Source organism: Musca domestica, unplaced genomic scaffold (genome assembly GCF_030504385.1).
Source record: "Musca domestica strain aabys unplaced genomic scaffold, Musca_domestica.polishedcontigs.V.1.1 37, whole genome shotgun sequence".
In the NCBI taxonomy this organism is placed as follows: domain Eukaryota; kingdom Metazoa; phylum Arthropoda; class Insecta; order Diptera; family Muscidae; genus Musca; species Musca domestica.
Genome location: NW_026712321.1, coordinates 8,295,428 through 8,315,987, shown reverse-complemented (window position 1 = coordinate 8,315,987; position 20,560 = coordinate 8,295,428). Strand labels below are relative to the sequence as shown.

The 20,560-nt window shown below is 33.3% G+C and overlaps 1 protein-coding gene across 6 annotated transcripts; it reads right to left on the bottom strand.

Moving 5' to 3' along the window:
- LOC101891823 (transmembrane protein 164) lies at nucleotides 1-19,073 on the bottom strand. 6 transcript variants are annotated; one of them, XM_020037439.2, is made up of 4 exons: nucleotides 18,918-19,073; nucleotides 4,769-5,329; nucleotides 3,359-3,652; nucleotides 1-1,070 (listed from the first exon to the last, which is right to left on the bottom strand). In XM_020037439.2, the coding sequence occupies exons 2-4, from the start codon at nucleotides 5,096-5,098 to the stop codon at nucleotides 402-404; spliced, it is 1,293 nt and encodes a 430-aa protein (XP_019892998.1). In that variant the 5' UTR covers nucleotides 5,099-5,329; nucleotides 18,918-19,073; the 3' UTR covers nucleotides 1-401. The 6 variants fall into 6 exon arrangements, with proteins under 6 accessions (XP_019892998.1, XP_005185476.1, XP_058982157.1 ...); XM_005185419.4 differs by lacking the exon at nucleotides 18,918-19,073 and adding an exon at nucleotides 18,716-18,854; XM_059126174.1 differs by lacking the exon at nucleotides 18,918-19,073 and adding an exon at nucleotides 15,129-15,238.
- Between the last annotated feature and the right edge of the window lie 1,487 nt (nucleotides 19,074-20,560).

Sequence of the window (20,560 nt, the reverse complement as noted above, 5' to 3'; positions counted from 1 at the left end):
TGACTTTGAAACACTTTGGATTTTTATTTGGTAATTTTTACAGATCTTTACAATTGAACAACCCATTTAAGATATTTTGATGCAGTTTTTCTTTAAAATGCATCATTTTGGGGCAAAATTTAAAGAAGGAAATAGTGGTTTAGTTCTGTTATATAGAATACATTCTTATATAATTATTCACAATATTTCATTTTATTTTTGTAGTTCCTTAATATATCATATATATATATTTTTTATAATCACTTACATCACATTGGTTACATGTGTGGTTCGAGTATGGGACTATTGTATTGTATGTATGCATTGTATATCAAGTAATCTGTTGTTTAGATAAAAGTTGATTATACTGCTGATTTAGAAAAAACTACTATTAGTAATATTATTATCGGTTGGCTTAAATACTAATCAATTTTAGTTGTAGGCATTCTATATTCTTCAGTAGCAGGTACCGGTGACATTACCATTTCAATACCATCATCCTGCTCTAGAACATAATCAGTGTCGTCTTCTTCTTCTTTGTCTTTCGTTTCAGGTTGTTGTAACACACTTTGATGGTGATGATGATCGCAGGGTGTATGACTACTACTAGGATAGTTGGAATTACTACTGCTACTATTACTGTTGTCATTTGGTGTGGTGGCTGTTGTTGTTGTTGCTGCTGCCGTCGGTATATTACGATGCTTTAATTGCATCGTGGCATCATCGCCATCATTAGGCAAATATAATTGATTATTTATAGTGGGCGGTTTATGTTGTTGTTGTTTTTGTTGTTTTTGTTGTAAGTCCAGCTTTGCTGAATCCAATAATGTTGATGAATCTGTCATTTTGGATGTTAACTTTTCATATTGTTGTGGCTGTTCTTGTTTTTGTGTTTTGAGTGATGTTTTATTTCCACTCAATCTATTCGAATGTTGTATACTACCGGGTACGGCAAACATATATACCGTTAATTTATTTAATATGGGACATAGAATTGACTCATGTATCACAGCAGCAATTCGATAATTTTGTCCCTGAAAGGGATCACTTTCAGCAGCGCAAAGCATATGATTAAGATTAATGCCAGTTTTCTGAAAAGTAAAAAAAAGATCAAGTTTTCTTCAAACGTCAAAAAACCCTTATTTCATCGGATGTATTCATATCCATCTCTGCATTTTCTGTAATTTACCTTGTTAAATTTCACTACTGTGTAAAATTGTAAACATATGATTGTGTGACTTAACATTCTTATGCTAGGAACACAATTGGAGCGAACGACGAATTTCGACCTACGCGGCGACAAAATGAGCCGCGAAAATTCGTCGTATGGAACACAATACCGACGAAATTATAAAACAGCTGATGAAGTTGTTTACTTTTTGCTCATTTGTTGACTACAATGAATTATACAAGAACACATAATTCTTTACGTTCTCTATTATAATTTCACTTATGTCCATCTTCTCTATTATAAATTCACTGATATCCATCTTCACTCAGGCGCAAGTACACAAATAAATAAACAAATTAATTATGTTTTTTTATACGAGTAACAGATAGTAGAGTGACCATAACAAATTTTAAAGTAAAAAGTAACTTTATTTACTAAAACACATAAAATTCGTACAAGTATGGCCACCTTGTACTGTTTTGTTCGCCGGTCGCCGGCGTATGAAATAGAAATAAAGCTAATTGAGTTCGCGGCGACCGACGAAATTTTCGCCGGTGCCGTGATTGTGTGCACTTCCATATACACATATGTGTTTTATTTTTGACGGCGAACATACGCCGCGAAAAAATTCGTCGTTCGCTCCAATTGTGTTCCTAGCATTAATTGTTATTATCATTGTCAATCATGGTAAAAGAATACAGGTACATACATTAACGCTTGGGAACATTAATATGCTAACATTTTTATTTATTTTTTTTTTTTAAAGTTTTCTTATACGACACCAATTGGAAGATGTTATGATATGCAATTTTCAACAATTTTTACAAATTTGAATAACTTTTCATTGAAAATTTTCAATTTTAAAATTGATTTGACAGTTCATTGTCCCAACAGCTGTGACGATGCAACCATGTTGTCAATGATAACTTAGACCATGTTTACACCTCGTAAAATTAATGGGAATGATGGCCAAATCCATTGTAGAAGAATACATGTAGATGCATCAACGCTTGGGAACATTGATATATCAAAATTTTTTAAATGTTTTTTTTTTCTTAATTCGTAGATTCTTATAAGTTTTCTTATACGACACCAATCGGAGTATGCTATAATATGCATTTTTCAAAAAGTTTTACAAATTTAAATAACTTTTCATTCACAAATTTCATTTTCAAAATTGGCTTGACAGTGCATTATCCCAACAGCTGTGACGATGCAACCATGTTGTCAATGATGACTTAGACCATGTTTACACATCGTAAACTTAATGGCAATGATGGCCAAATCCATGGTAGAAGAATACAGGAACATTGATATGTCACAACTTTTTAAATGTTTGTTCAAAAATAAGTAGATTTTTATATGTTTCTTATACGACGACAATCGTAGGTCGATATGTTAGGCGTTTTTGAACATTTTTAAAAATTTCAATATTTTTTCATCAAAAATTTTAATTTTTTCATTCAAAAATTTCAATTCCAAAATTGGTTTGACAGCTCATTGCTGTATTGTGCCATTGTGCCATGCCATGATCCAAATAGATAAAATAGCACGTGATAGGCTTCAGTGTAAACATAGCATATTTAATAAGTCGAGCTGTAAGGTATTTCCATGGTAGAAGAATACAAGTAGTCGCATCGACACAGCTGCTGGGACAATGAACTGTCAAACCAATTTTGGAATTGAAAATGCTGAATGAAAAATTATTAAAATTTGTAAAAATTGTTGAAAAACGCAAACTATAATAACTTCCGAATGACTTATAAAAAACATATAAAAATTTACTTATATTTAAAAAAATAATTAAATTTATTGACATATCAATTTTTCCAAGTATTTTCATAGTAAAATAATACAGGTAGTCGCATCGACACAGCTGCCTGGACAATGAACTGTCGAACCAATTTTGGAACTGAAGATTTTAAATGAAAAATTATTCAAATTTCTAGAAATTGTTTTTAAAACTTAACAACCTCCGATAGGCCTCGAATAAGAAAACATATAAAAATCTACTTATTTTTGAAAATTTTTGACATATCAATGTTCGCAAGCCTTGATGCATCTTCCTGTATTCTTCTGTCATGGGTATTTCTCAGATCTAAATAAGGTAATTTACAGAAAATTCAGAACTGGATATTATTATTATTTCAAATGAGGTTACCGCGCATTTATTGTACAATGGATTGTTTGTTTTTAATCAACACATACCACAGAGAAATAATTTAAAACACTAAAATGGTACAGCAGCTGAAATTCAACACCAATTATTGACCAATTATAATCGTGGAAATCTTCAACTTGACACAGGCCTGAGCGTAGGACATAAACAGGAATTATATACAGCATAGCATGTTGTATCCAATAGGTGGCCTGTTCAAAGGGTAGGGTGCGACATTCCACTTCCGGAAATATAAACGCTAAAACTGGACCATTTAAATTATTCATTTGTACACGGAACAGTGTCGTTGTTAGTTTGCTTGGCTTGGCTGCTAAAATATATATCTAAAAAAATTGGAATATTAGAAAAAAATTAGTGATATAAGAAATATTCTAAATCGATTTGAGGTGAGAATATATAAAACGGTTACCTTTGACTGGCTAAAGCCATCGGCTGGTTTCTTTGAAAAAAAAAAAAAAACAAAGGAGCGTAGGGCCAAAATCGAACTATGTCAACCTAAAATTCCTTTTTTTCATCTACGAAGAAGCCAGCCAATGACTTAAGCCAGTCCAAAAAAATAGTTTTGATGTACTCTCATCTTTAGAGCTTGAAAAGGGCATAAGCGAGAGAGACATGCAAAAAAGTTGTCTAGTTTAAAGACTGCACATAAGAAGCATAGCATCGCAGCATGGCATACAAATGTCAAGTTATAAGGGACAAATATGACAGAATTCGAGTGCGACTCTGGCTATACTTTATGATGTGTCTAAAACAAACTAAAGGTGGGAATACATAAAATGCTTATCTGGCTGGCTTAAGTCATCGGCTGGCTTCTTAGGAAATGAACAAGGGAGTCTAGGTCCAAAATCGAACTAAGTCAACCTAAAAATCCTTTGTTCATCTACGAAGAAGCCAGCCGATGACTTAAGCCAAATATGCGCTTTATGTATGTCCAGGCCTAACCCAGCCAAATATGCGCTTTATGTATTTCCACCCTAAAACAGATCAAAGCTTAAATCGTGACTTTGGTGTAAAAATACAACACTGCTGCCATTAGTAGCTGACACCAGAAATGTATTTTCACGTGTCATTCTCAGCTAAAAATGTTAACCGTATGGAGTTTTCATGCCGAAATTAATATGCCAAGCGATGATGCCAAGCTGCCTATGTATCCTCTACTTAATTTATCCGGGCACAGCAAAATAGAGGACAATAGCTAGAGACTGGTACTCTTTTTATCATATGACATTATTATAACAATCCTTGTACGTGTCTCTGCTTTTACCTTTTCAACGTCGTACAGACATAACAAATCCAGTGAATATCAGCTGTCAATTCAATTGCGTAAACGTCAAGTGATTTGAGAGTCGATTTAATTTGACGTACACACAATCGAATTGAAATTTTAAATCCACTCGATTTTGTGAGTGTAAACGTACTTTTCATAATTTCCCACTTACTTGCACTATCGTTTGGATATGACATGGATTTAAAACAAATATCACAGATCTATTGGCTAGTTTAAAGCCCATCTCAATACCAAAGATCATTGTCATTATGAGCAAGAGAATTATTCGCATGCCGCTGTATGGTTTGTTCAAGTCTTTGGCATCGGGCAATTGTATGGGTTCCAAACGTTTGATGGCCCAGCGCATAACGCACAAAAATAGTATGCAAAATAGTACGGCTTCAATAAAGCGGCGACGATTTGTCATATAATTTTCACATTCTGGACCCATAGTGCGTGGCACCTCATCGGTCACGCCACCAACAGCAAAATCCCAAACCATTTTGTTAAAGCTTTATTTTATTCTATTTTATTATTTTAGAAATTCTCTTACGAATGCTGAGCAATTATTGAGGGGGAGGATTTGGATAACAACTACTAGGATTACGTCTCGTTCTATGTGTGTCTGTGTTTTATAGTCTACGATAAGTTATTACTAAGAAAGGCCTCCAGTTTTGTATGTTTCTTATTTGATTTTTGTTCTAGAAGGTAATCATGGTATTGTTGTTGTGTCCTGAAATTGAAAAAAAGTCATACATAAGATTTTAATATAAAGAAAAGTTTTAAAACGTTAAACGAATAGTATTTTTACATTTACGAAATTCATTCGATCTTAAATGTCAATTTTATAGCGTATCCATAGCGTGGATTTATGAATACGATCATGGCCCAATTATTAGGTCGTCTGACTAGCCCAGCTGATTTCACCCATTCTGTCAAAATACTTTTGCTTACATCTTGAATTGACAATCTGTCGTCAAAGAACTTAAAGTCAAAAAAGCCAAACAACGTGTAATGGGCTACAAACAATTAATAAAAATCAACTTGTGAAGAAAGGTAAGAGCAATGCTTATAATACTCGTACAATATAAATGTGAGATTATTCTTTTTTATCCAACTGTATATGCTGATTTAAATTCAGAAGAAAATTATTGCTTTTGGGAAATAAAACTGGTGCTGTGTTTATGTTTGTTTGCATTTCGCCACAAAAAGAAGAAAAAATAATATTTTCGCTTTAAAATAAATGTTGATAGTTCGAAGGAGAAAATCAGCTGTTTTTAGGCAATTCGCCCTTCACACGACCCAATAAATCGGCCTTGAATACGATTTACGTGCCGTATACGCTATGGAATTGACATTTGAAATAGAGTGGATTTGTTAGTCTAAACGTGTTTGTAGAGTTCAGGTAGAATAAAGTTTCATGTAAAGAAAACGAGCTACTACGTTCATACTGGCTTGGAAAACCAATTAAATCTATTTAGATGATAAAAACCCCAAGAATATACCTAAAACAACTGGTTTTCCAAGTCAGTATGAACGTAGTAGTTCTGTTCCTTTACTCAAAACGTGTTTCCGTTCCCGGACTTTTTGTTTGATATAGAAAATAATCATATATAAGCCTTATGAACGTAGTAGTTCTGTTTCTTTACTCAAAACCTGTTTCCGTTCCCGGACTCTTCGTTTGATATAGAAAAAAATCATATATAAGACTTTACCAATAAGAAAAGCTTTATTGACATTCGAAGCGATAAAGAGTTCTGGCCGGAAAACATTTTAAACTAACGATCTACTATCTTCATACTGATCTGGAAAACTTTTTTATAAATGTATGTAAACCTTGCTTTGTTTTCACCAACTACTGAAATTAAAGTGGGGTTTCAAGCCAGTATAAACATGGTAGCTCTTCTTCTCTCTATCAAATCGATTTCATGACTTGCCTCGTCGTATTATGGCAACACAACAGTTTAAAGGTGAGGGTACATAAGCAGCTTGGCATCATGGCTAGGCATTTTAATGTCAAATTATAAACGACGACGGAAGAATTTGAGTGCGACTCTGGCATCCCTTCATGATATATCACAAAGTATGCCATGCGAAGGCTTCAAGCTTTTTATGTACTCTCACCTTAAAGGTGAAAGTACATAAAACACTTTTTGACTGGATTAAGTCATCGGTTGGCTTTTTCGGAAAAGTACAAAGAAGCCCAGGGCCAAAATCAAACTAAGTGAACCTAAAACTCCTTTGTTTCGCTACGAATGAGCCAGCCTATGACTTATGCCAGCCAAAAAAGCACTTTATGTACTTTCACCTTAGGGCTCTATCAAACAGAATGTTTTTTACATATGTACTATAGTAGAAGAATACATATAGATGCATCAACGTTTGATATGTCAAAAATGGAACATTGATATGTCAAAAATTTTAAAATATATTTTTTTCAAATATAAGTCGATGTTTTCATGCAGCATCTTTAATTCCAAAATTGGTTCATTGTCTCAGCACCTGTGTCGATGCATCTACCTCGATTCTTCTACCATGAAATGTAGTATCAAATTTTCGATATGTAGAAGTTGCACATATCGTGTGCTACACGTCCGCCATTTTAGTTGTATTAGTACAACTACACGAGTATGGTATAATAATATAGGTAGTCGCAGCTGCTACGTCAATGAACTGTCAAACCAATTTTGAAATTGATAATTTTAAATGAATGATTACTCAAATTCGTTAAAATTGATGCATCTACCTGTTTTCTTCTACCATGTACACGAGGAAATTTCATATGTACTTTTTCGATCACAGATACCCTACTTTCAATGGAAAAATATTTATTTATTAATTTCATACCACAATACTAAAGATGATAATACATAAACGCTTTTCTGACTGGCTTAAGTCATCGGCTGGCTTCTTCGTAGATGAACAGTCAAAAAAGCGTTTTATGTATTCTCACCTTTAAGCCTCCAATGCCAAATATATACGCTCTGTTCCAGAAACTGCAAGAATCAACTAGTTTTGCAAATTTTTTCTATATCATAAAGGGAAAATCGGTTATTGTAGTAACAAGTTTTACATTCTTGTAGTTCTGGAACAGACCAATAGAATAATCAAAATTCTTTGTTTGTTTGTTGTGTAAATATATACTATAATTAAATTTGTGGAAAAACTTCATTCGTAAAACATAAAAATTTGTTATAAAATATAATGTAATAACAATGTAACCAAAGGAAAAAAATATATATGTGAATGGGTGATAGCAAAAAGTATGAGACGTATGTAAAATCGTATTTTTGACATACATATTGAAATACACATGGACAATAAAATTGACAGCACACATGTAAAAACATTCCGTCTGATGGAACCTTTTAAGCAAATTGTATTCTTCGAATTAACTTTTAAACCAGCAACTTCATACGTTTCTTTCTACACCCCACCACTATAAATAGCTTTATTTCCCCTTAATTACACATAAACTCGACCGATGACGAAGGGTCGAAACTCCTTCTAATATTTCAATATTCTCGAAACAAAATTGCGTTTGAAATCATTCAAAAGTCGTTTAACATTCAAAGTTCAAATAATTGTATTAATAGTAATTTGTAATATTTCATTGTTCTCTTCTATGCCAACAATTACGTTCATTGTGGTTGACACGCAATGCCCCAAGAAAGCAGAGTGGTAGAAAGGAAAGGAACCAAAAAAAAATATATAGCAACAGAAATCAATAAAATGTCAATTTTTTTTAGTGAAATATTATTTCAAATCTATCACTAGCCACCAAAGTGCACATATTCACAGCCACATGTATATTTCTGCTAATTGAATATGGTTCACGCATTTAGACAAACACAACACATACACTCACATGCAATTTTGGAGGGAAAATTTCTGCTGAAATGGCAATGACAGCAAATGTTTTGTTTTTTGTTGATTTTTCTTGCACACAAATTGTGTGACAGAACGTCGGGCGATTGGTTGGCCATTGTATGATGAATACAACTAACAGACAGATACAAGGAAACAGCAATAATAACAATAATAAACTCACGTGTTTCTTTCTTCGTTGAAACGTTAACAGCGAAAGAGATGACATTGAGTGATACTTTGAGAGAGAGAGAGAAAGAGAAAAATGGTTGTATGCTCTTAAAAGCTTGCCCCGTATGTAAACACGTAAGAGACAATAGGCAGCCCTATCGCAAAGCAATGAGACATATTTACATGGAGAGCCCATGTGTTTGGGAGAGTATTTCTGACACATGTTGTTTTTGGAGAATTGTATTCCGGTAGTATTTTCCAACAGCAAAGTCAAATGAGCAGCACATCGAATGCCATAAATAGTTGAATGTAATAAGAGTTCGTGTACATACATATATACCGTGTCATGTGTACTACAGTTACAATTTCACTGCTAAGGTATTTGGCAGCCAAAAGGTGTCCTAAAATAAGTCGAAAATGTCAATATAGCTAATTATAGAGTTATTAATGATGGAATTCCATGACGTTATAACAAAGCGACATTTTCGACCTTAAAAAAATGAAACATTCGTTCAGGGAAAATTGGTTGGAAATGAAATTTTGTTAAAAACACCATTTTTTATTGGGCGCCTTAATGACATTTTTCTCTGATTGAAATAGTTTTTACGTACACTCATGGCAGAAGAAAGGTGAGAGTACAAAAGCAGCTTCAAGTCTCTGCATGACATATCATAAAAGGGATTCCAGAGCCGCACTCGAAACCTGCCGTCGTTTTTCTTTATAATTAGCTTTTTTATTTAATTTATTTATATTCTCTCAACAAAAAGTATGGTGACTGAAACGATTCCTTTTTCACATAGTTATGCGTTTATGCCGAAATTTTGAGATTTACGTAATCCTCTCGATCTTAAATGTCAATTCCTTAACGTATATGTCAAATAATATCCACTGGATTTATGAATATGATGTACGTGACGTATACGCTACGGAATTGACATTTGAAATCGAGTGGATTTAGTAGTCTAAAGGTGCTTTAACGCATGTTTACATAACATAGATACATGGATTTTATATGGCAAAATAATACAGGTAGATGCATCAACGTTTAAGAACATTGACATGTCAATAATTTTAAAATGTTTTCACAAAAATAAGTAAATTTTTATAAGTTTACTAAACGACAGCATTATGATAAGTTTTTTTTTTTCAAAAATTTTTACACATATCAATAATTTATTATTCAACATCTTCAATTTAAAAATTGGTTTGACAGTTCATTGTCCAAGCAGCTGTGTCGATGCGACTAGCTGTATTCTTCTACCATGGGATTTAAACTGTCAATTTCATTGCGGACGGAAGAAAACAGCAACACCAGCAGCAATGGTTCGAAAAGTAAAGAAGCGAATTGATCGAAACCCGCGTCGCAGTGTCCGAAAAATGGCTCGTGAGTTGAACATATCGCAATATTCCATTCGGAAAATATTGAAAAATGAGATCAGTGTAAAGCCATTGAAATTCAAAAAAGTGCAAGAACTTACACCGTAACCGAAAGAAAATAGACTCAAAAGAGCTAAAGAGTTGCTTCACTTGGCCGAATATGGTGAACTGCCGAATTTGGTTTTCTCCGATGAGAAAACGTTCATTGTCCAGCAGTTTGCCAAAGAGGTCGGCTGAAAATGTGCAATTTCGGTTGGCCACCAGAACTCAAGCACCGGCCATGGTGATGTTGTGGGAGGGCAAAACCGCCGATGGTCGCTCTCCGCTCGTATTAATTGACCGTGGCATAAGAATAAATGCCGAATATTATCGAAAGCCATTGAAATTCCAAACAGTGCAAGAACTTACACCGCAACAGAAATAAAATAGACTCAAAAGAGCTAAAGAGTTGATTCGCTTGGTCGAAAATGGTGAACTGCCGAATTTGGTTTTCTCCGATGAGAAAACATTCGTTGTCCAGCTGTTTGTAAACCAAAAAAATGATTGTGTTTACTTGCCAAAGAGGTAAGCTGAACATGTGCACCTTCGGTTGGCCACCAGAACTCAAGCGCCGCCCATGGTGATGGTGTGGGCCGCCATAACAACCGATGGTCGCTCTCCGCTCGTATTAATCGACCGTGACAACAGAATAAATGTCGAATATTATCTCGAAAATATTCTGGAGGGTGTATTAAAGCCTTGGGCACGCAAACATTTTGGCCACAGATCTTGGACATTCCAATTCCACCATTTCTTCATTGTTTTCATTGCTTCATTTCCAGCGCCTAAAGGCCACCAAAATCTTCGGATACCAATCCGTGTCTGGAGTATTTTGGAAAGCAAGATTGGCGCTAAAAAATACAAAAATGTCGATCAGCTCAAGCAAGTGCTTCACCGGGAATGGGCCAAAATACTGCAGAGCAACATGCGGACAGCTTTTGACGGTTTTATTGGCCGTTTAAAGGCCACAATTCGTTACAAAGTTGACCAATTCGAAGAAATCTAAACTTATTCTAAAATGTGATGCTATTTGCGACATGTTTCTTTCTTTCATTCAATAAAATTAAAAAAAAAAATTAAAAATTATGGCTGCAGTTGCAGTTTTTTATCTCATCCTGTATATCATGGTAGAAGAATACAAGTAGCCGCATCGACACAGCTGCTGGGACAATGAACTGTCAAACTAACTTTGGAATTGAAATTTTTGAATGAAAAATTATTCAAATTTGTAAACATTTTTTTAAAAATACATATCATCACAACCCCCATTGGCGTTGTATAGGAAAACATTTACACATCTATTTATTAAAAAAAAAAACATTAAAAAATTGTTGACATCTCAAAGTTTCCAAGCGTTGATATATCTACCCGTATTCTTGTACCATGATATATGTCAAATCTGAATTCCAGTAAATATTTTTTATAACTCAGATGAAATCCACTGCATTTATAATAATTGTAGGCTATTTTAAACACTCTATCATGGGGGAAGAATACAGGTAGATGCATCAACGCTTGGGAGCATTGATATATCAAAAAAATTAAATGTTTTTTCAAATATAAGTAGATTTTTATATGTTTCCTTATACTACGTCAGTCGGAGGCTATTAAAATTCGCGTTTTTTCAAAAATTTTTACAAATTTAAATAATTTTTCATTCAACATTTTCAATTCCAAAATTGGTTTTACAGTCCAATGTCGCAGCAGCTGTGTCGACGCGTCTACCTATATTCATGCACTCTATGCTATCATTTTGTTCCACACTGTTTGAAACACGGTGATTAATAATTGTTTTATTACAACAATACACATACAAGTGTGTTCATTTTTGATTGTGTTAAAAAAACAAGTCGCTGGGAACTGAAACACACACACACACAAACAAAGAATAAAACTTTGATTTTTCCCCAACTGAGAAAATAAAAACCCCCACATGGGCATACACAAACATACACACACACATACTTATTTACATAGTATGGCCATTTGTTACATTCAGATGATATCAGAACCAAAGAGAGCAGCAGGGAGAGCACTTTCAACACTAAAAAACCATTAGAGAAAATTGTAGCAAAGTACATTGACTAATTCAGGTACATGACATGCACACACACACATAAGCAAGTATATATGTATATAAATGTAAAACATTTCGATATCCTGTAAATAATGACATTAATAACACTAAATAAAACAAATACATTGATGAAAATACGAAATTATAACAACATATAAGATATTTCTTAAAGAAGGGCTGAAAAGTTGCGGTCTTGCTTAAAACTAACAGTATGTTCACATTAGAGTTTTTTTGCCGGGTTAACTTTTTTTGAGGATTTATTTGATGTATGTATATGGAATGATAATGATAATTGATTGATAATTTAAATCCACTGGGCTTACTTAGTCCGGTACGTTTATGGTTTTGAATTACAGAAAGTAACAGTACGTTTACATTACAGGGTTAGCCTAATTTAAGGGGATTTATTTGAAGAATATTTAATGCATATGACAATTTTAATCCAAATCCAGTGGGGTTTTGGATTAAAATGGTAGAAGAATACAGGTAGTAGCATTGACACAGCTGCTCGGACAATTAACTGTCAAACCGATTTTGGAATTGAAAGTGTTGAATGAAAATGTTTTTTAAATATGTAAAAAATGTTGAAAAATGCGAATTATAATAACCTCCGAATGACGCCGTATAAGAAAACATATAAAAATCTGCTTATCTTTGAAAAAACATTTAAATTTTTTGACATATCAATGTTCCCAAGCATTGATGCGTCTACCTGCATTCTTCTACCATTTTAATCCAAAACCCCACTGGATTTGGATTAAAATTGTCATATGCATTAGTTATTCTTCAAATAAATCCACTGTAGTGAGAGGATTCTTTACGTCATTTTTTTCATCTATACAGACAAAGATCGTTAAATTAAAATCCTTATAATTTCGGTAGTTAACTCAAAAATTATTTAGAGTATCGCTGTTCTGAATTGTAGAGTATTTATGTCTATATATATATATACAGGATTAGATGAAAAAACTGCAACCAACTTCAGACTGCTGTCATTTCTAAGCCACTCTTCCGACAGCTGTTAAAATTATTCCACTGACAGCTCAATTTATTGTTTAAAACCACAAGTGGATATCGTTAGAGCACTCCAGCATTTAAATGTGAATAAATCTTTTGTGTCTCGTACCATCGCTCGTTATCGTGATACTGATACTGGTAGCGTAGCACGAAGTCAATGAAGTGGAAGAAAGAAAACAGCAACATCAGCAGAAATGGTTCGAAAAGTAAAGAAGCGACTTGATCGAAACTCACGTCGATGTGGCCGAAAAATTGCTCGTGAGCTGAACAAATTGGGATATATTCCATTCGGCAAATATTGAAAAATGACTTACACCGCAACAGAAAGAAAATATATTCAAAAGAGCTAAAGAGTTGCTACGCTACCAGTATCGCGGTAACTAGCGATGGTACAAGAAAGATTTATTCAAATTTAAATGCTGGAGTGCTCTTACGATAGCCCCTTGTGGTTTTCCAGCCAATATATAAAGAAATCACACTATCACGCTCGAATTCCAACTTTTTTTCTAGAAAATTCTCACCGAAATGCTTTTGTACGCTTGTAAACAATATAATGAGCTGTCACTGGAATAATTTTAACAGCTGTCGGCTTAGGAATGACAGCTCAGAAATAACAGCAGTCTGACGTTGGTTGCAGTTTTTTCATCTCATCTTGTAATATCCATTAAATTTATGATACGATTTACGTTACGTATACGCTATGGAGTTGGAGACCTTTGAGTGTATTTGGTAGTCTAAACGTGCTTCTACACACTACCGTAAATTCATGGTACAATAAGGAGGTAGAACAGCTTCGTAAAACTACAAAAATACAGCCCTGAGGCTATGCCCGCTTCCTGTCAGTCTCATTCAAAATTATTGTTTTCATTTTTTTCATATTTTTCCTCATTTTTAAAATGAGTTAAAAAGCGCGAAAAATGAATAAAATGTCTGGATCTTTATTTTAAAAAATATGATCCGAATTGTACAATCATTTAATTTCATGGCTATATTGGTTAATAGCTTTAATGCACGAGTCGCAATTCATGTGTCTTCCAATCATTTGTTGTGCAAATATTTTTTTTTTTTTCATTTTTCAAAACAATAAATACATACACAAAATTGGCAGAAGTCGGGCACACTTACAAAAAAATTGTAATCAGCTGTTAGTTCTACCTTACATTTTTATTGTACCATGGTTAAATTTATTGTAATTGTTAAATTATTGGGCTAATCCGAAGATCCAAAGATCTTGTATGTAAACGCGCTATAAGGCTAAAATGTTTAAAATCACTCTGCGTGTCATGCCTTTACTTCTTGTTTCTTATTCCTTCATTTTTTAGGTTCTGATTTCAATCACATTAATGTAATTAAATATGTAACTATATATTATACCAGCACCTATCAATAAGTATTATATTTCTCACTTTATCACCAGATTTGATATTTATATGTTAACATTTTACGAATTTAATTTTTTATAAGACATTTTTGCGCTTAGTCCCGCGATTTTTCAGCCCACATGTTGTCACATTTAAAATCACTTAAAATTTTCAAAGATACCAAAATCATGACAGTTTTTTTTTTTTGCTCTTTCACTTTTGAGTATTTTTTTCTTTTCTTGTTTCAGTGCTTACAGTCTCCAAAGAGGAGACTAAATGATATCCTGCTGAAAGTAATAAACACCATTGTTTGCTACGACAAAAAAAAATCAATTTATTGCTCTCCCTTTTTCCCTGAGGAGAAAATTTTCCACTTTTCAACGCTTCGTTTTCTTCCTTTTCATTGCTTAGTTATATTAAATTGCTATTAATAGCAATTTTAATTGGTTGGTATTTTTTTTCATAAGACACACATACACACGCTCAGACACATTTTTACTACACCACACGCAGCCAGCCATGTTTAATACATATATTGAATATTTAGAGCTTACATTCCTTTGCCTATCAAAGGATACAACAATATTTGTAATTTTCTTGGATTTTCTAACATGTTCACTCACACGTTCACACACGACGCACTAACATGTATTATTATCACTAACAAATTATTATTATATATTTTTAGGATTCTCCTTCTTCTTTTTTTTTTTTTTTTTTTTGATTTGAGATTCCCTTTATTTTTTATTATTCTTTAATTTCTACTTCATTATGGCCAGCGTTGTGGTTCTTTACGTTTTGATTTTTACAAAGGAACTAAATATTCAATCATAACTTTTTTTCCATTGGCAAAGGGTCCTGTGTGCCATTGCGGCGTCATGTGCCTTCTCTTTACAAAATAAGTCTACAAAGGCAGGGAGAGAAAGAGAGAGAGAGAGTTACGAAAAGGCAAGAGTAAATGCCATTGTCAAGTGTAGTTGTGGTAGTGAATGTTAGAAACAGTGAGCTTTTTGTTTGTTTTTTTCTCAAAGCCAGCTGTCCGTTTCACATCGGCCATAGAGTCTGGGCTTTTTTTTGTGTGATGGGAAAATTTTAACACATACGAAATGCTCTAGGGAGGTGTAATGACCTTTTATTAATTATTTTCATATATGTTTATTTATAAATAATATATAAACTAAGCTAAAATCACACATGTGTACATTCGTGTGTACATGTGAACATAACATGAGTGAAGAAAATTCGTCATGTTCGTTAATTTACACTCAGGAAAAAATGTATAAGTATTTTTTATAAATGCCGCAAATGTCAGTTTTTTGTTAAAAGGGTGAGGTGATTGGAGACTCCTTGCTTCTCAACAATCTTTTTCACAAAAAACTTACAATTTCGACAATTATATTTCGCTAATAGAGATTACGAGTTAATTTTCATTTTCTATGAATTTTTATCTTTTTCACTTTGACCCACATGGTACAATTAGGTAAGGTAATCTAATGCAATTTAATTTTAAAATGTTTTGAGAAAAATAAGTAGCTTTTTGATTTTTTCTAATACAGGGTGAGATAAAAAAACTGCAACAAAGTCAAAAGGCATAATTTTTACATTTTTTTAATTTTATTGAATGAAAGCAAAAAATGTCGGAAATAGCATCTAATTTCAGAATACGTTTAGATTGGTTCGAATTGGTCACCTTTGGCACGAAGTATGGCCTTCTAACGGCCAATGAAACCGTAACACGCTGCCCGAATGTTGCTCTGCTTTATTTTGGCTCATTCCCGGCGAAGTGCTTGCTTGAGGTGATCGACACTTTGGTATTTTTAGTGCCAAACTTACTTTCCAAAATACTCCAGACACTATAGGCCAACGGAATGATATCCGGAGATTTTGGTGGCCATTGTGCGCTGGAAATGAAGCGAGGAACCTCATTTTGTAATTATTCTTGGGTGGAATGGTGGAATTGAAATGTCCAAGGTCTGCGGCCAACTCTTTAGCTCTTTTAAGTCTTCTTTCTTTCTGTTGCGGTGTAAGTTCTTGAACTTTTTGGAATTTCAATGGCTTTACCCTGAGCTCATTTTCCAATATTTGCTGAATGGAATATTGCTATATGTTCAGCTCACGAGCCAATTTTGAGCCAATGCGACACGGGTTTCGATCAAGTTGCTTCTTTACTTTTCGAACCATTTCTGCTGATGTTGCTGTTTTCTTCCGTCAACTTCCTTGACGTCGGGCTACGCTACCAGTATCACCACGGTAACGAGCGATGGTACGAGACACAAAAGATTTATTCACATTTAAATGCTGGAGTGCTCTAACGATAGCCACTTGTGGGTTTTCAGCCGAATATAAAGAAATCACACTATCACGAATAACTTTTTTTCTGGAAAATTCTCACCAAAATAATTTTGTACTCTTGTAAACAATATAATGAGCTGTCACTAGAATAATTTTAACAGCTGTCGGACGAATTGGTTGCAGTTTTTTTCATCTCACCCTGTGCGACACAAATAGGAGGTAGTTATGATATTCATTTTTCAACAATTTTTATAAATTTCAATATTTTTCATTCAAAAATTTCAATTCCAAAATTGGTTTGACAGTTCATTGTCCCAGTGGCTGTGTCGATGCGACTACCTGTATTCTTCTACCATGGCGTATACGTCACGTAAATCATATATATAAATGCAGTGGATGTATACGCCATGGAATTGACATTTGAGAACGTGAGTATTTCGAAATTCTAAACGTACTATTAGCCTCATAAGTCATGTAAAGGTGAGAATACATAAAACGCTTTTCACTGGCTTAAGTCATGGGCTGGTTTCTCCGGAAAAGAGCAAAAGAGCCTGGGGCTGAAATCGAAATAAGTCAACCTAAAACTCCTTTGTACCGCTACGAAGAAGCCTCCCGATGACTTATACCAGTTAGAAAATCGTTTTATGTAATTTTACCTTAAGACTTGACTATGAAATGGTTGAGTTTTGCTTCGATCGATAATTTCGGGGCTTGTTTTTCATAATATTTTTTCAAAACAAATAGTTTATTGAACTGACCTTAATTTTATTGTGAAAATTGTCGGCGTTTTCTTTTAGTTCAGACAATTATTGTCCAAAAGACTTCCAAAGACTGATCTAAAAAGAAACGCCTTAAATAAAGGTTTTAAAATCTCTATTTTTATTTGATTAGGTTTAAGATGTGCTAAATAAATAAAACTCGTCTTCCTAAGATATGGAAAATATAACGGTTTTTACGAGACAAGTAAGGCAAAAAAATAAAAAATTAATCATTATTTTTGTAAAACATGCCAGTCGTCATACGTAAATATTTTAGATATGACAACAAATTTTATTTGAAAAAATGACAAGGTCGTGTGATGTTGTCGGACACATAAACCGTTTTTAGCTGTAACAAGTTTCATTTAAGTATGAACTGTCCGATAAGCAAAAGGCCAGACCATCTTCCTTTAATCTTCTGACGTTTACTAAATTCAAGTTGTCATATTTTATATTAATAATATGGCAATAACTGCAAAATTTATTTAAATAAAAAAATGGATAACGCAAATCGTTTATTTTATATTGACGAACAGAATTATAAATTTATTTCACAAAATTAATTACGAATTCCTTTGTTTATTATTTATAAACAAAAATGATGATTCCATTGTGAAAAAATGCAGCGACTACCAGTTACTTTTACAAAAAGCTTGCCATATCTCTGTAAAAAAATGCATATACTTTAAAGGAAAGATGTAATAATGAGAACCCTATAATGTGAACTTTATTCTTCACTTTTCCTAAAGTAAGGGATAATAAAAGTGGACTATATGGTTAAGATATAAGAACGAGCCATAAAGCGCTTATTTAGCTGGCTTAAGTCATCAGCTGGTTTCTTTGTAGAGGAACAAAGAAATTTTAGGTTGACTTAGATCGATTTTGGACCTAGGCTCCTTTGTTCATTTCCGAGGAAGCCAGTCACCTTAAGTCTACCAGTAATTAGAGGTATCTGCTGGGTTAAGCTCCTTTATAAGGATTGATTTGATGTTTATGTAATGGAATCGGCACTTTAAATCCACTGGACTTAAATATTTCCTCATACAAATTATAAAGAAATTTTTTGATATATGAAACTTTTACATTCCTTTTATCCTTATAATTAAATTAATAGCCAAAATTTGTGGTACCATTAAAATCCTCCTTTTTGTATCACTTACCCTTTAATTTAAAAACACTATGCAAACACAAATTATAAATTTTCTTAATATTTTTTGTCTTTGCCGGAAATGGTCAAGCTACCGTTATTTGAATGTTTATCACTGGTCGTTCTATTTTAAACTAAAACAAAAGCACAACATTCAAATTACGCTCCACAAATGAAATCAACAACAAAAATTGTGTCTTAACACGTTGTCTTACCCTCAATTTCATTTTTTGGTGGGGGGTTTCTCCAAAACTCACACATACACGCCCATCGTTATGTGCATTCTCTCTGCTAATGTGTGAGTTTTCCATCGTCGCTGTTTATTAGATTCAGTAATAATAGAATTGTGTTTTGTTTAACACTTTAGAATTATTAGAGTGAGTGCGGAAAATGGAAAGAAAATTTTCTGCAAAGAAGCAACGAAAATGATTTGGGTTAAAACAGAATGAGTTCTTACCTCGAGCCTTTGTTCAGTTTATATTAACTTTGATGTTGGACGCGCAAGACCTTCTATATCAATAATATTTGACCATTCAAATGAATTCTTCGCTAATACGTTAAAACACCAAAGGTGCAAATACATAAAAAGCTTGAAGTCATGGCTAGGCATATTATTGTCAAATTATGATGGAAAACGAGGGCAGGATTTTAGTGCGGTTCTGTAATCCCTTTATGAAATGTCACAAAATATGCCTAGCCATGACTTCAAGCTTTTTATGTACTTGCACCTTAACAAACATCAGCTGAGCGGCATTCATATTCCTGTAAGGGCATGTGTAAACACAAAAGATTAAACTATTGGAAGCTTTAACAAACTACATCATCCAAATTGTCAATTTCATTCAATCATTAAATCTACATGTGTCAAATAAATCCCTTTTGTCATTTTTATGGGAAGCATGGTAGAATTAAGAAGGTAAAATCACGCAATCATATCTTTCCAATTTTTTCAAAATATTTCATTTGACTACATTTCATTGTCAAAATCATGATAAAATAAGACTAAACATCTCTGCATTTACTGTACATAAAAACAGGTTTCCATCTCTGATTTTTGTGTATACAATGGATTTATAAATAAACAATTAGATGTTGTCAAATGAATAATTTTGAAATAAAAAATTGTAAACATATGATTGCATGACTTTACCTTCTTCATACTACCATGATAAAAGTATTTTTTTATAAATCCATTGCATATTCACAATTCAGAGATGGGAACCTGTTTTCTACAAAGTGTAATTTGACATTTGACAATTTCAAATGACTTTACCTTCTTTATTTTACCATGAGGGGAAGTAAGAGAATTATTTTATTTTCATTACAAGAAAATCTAAATTTTATGATTGCAAAAAAAACATGCCTCACCTTTTATAAATAGTAAATTACTTTCCCTCCATTTCTAAACACGTGTTCGTGTGACAGCGGCTGCATTTCGAAAATACACACATATATAATTCTATATACACTCCCACCCACATACATAACTATACACATGTGGATGCATAATAGAGAACAAAATTAACGGTTTTGTGAGACAACACATTGATGTTTATGTATTATTTGGTCACAAACCTGCATAGGATTTATGTTTTAACTACCCCTCCTACTTTTCTCCCGCACACCTTGACATTGAAGTCATGGCCAGTGTAACGGCAGTTTATTATTAGGTTTTATTTATTAACCCCCCATCCATCCATTGGCAATGTCATTAACATGTCATATTGTGTGAATATTGTTGTCTTCCTCGTTTAATTAAATAATCAATAATCGTAAGACGAGAAAGAAGAAACAACAAAATAGCAAAACATCCGTTTTTTATGCAATAGAAAATAGTTTAAAAAGAATGTGACAATAA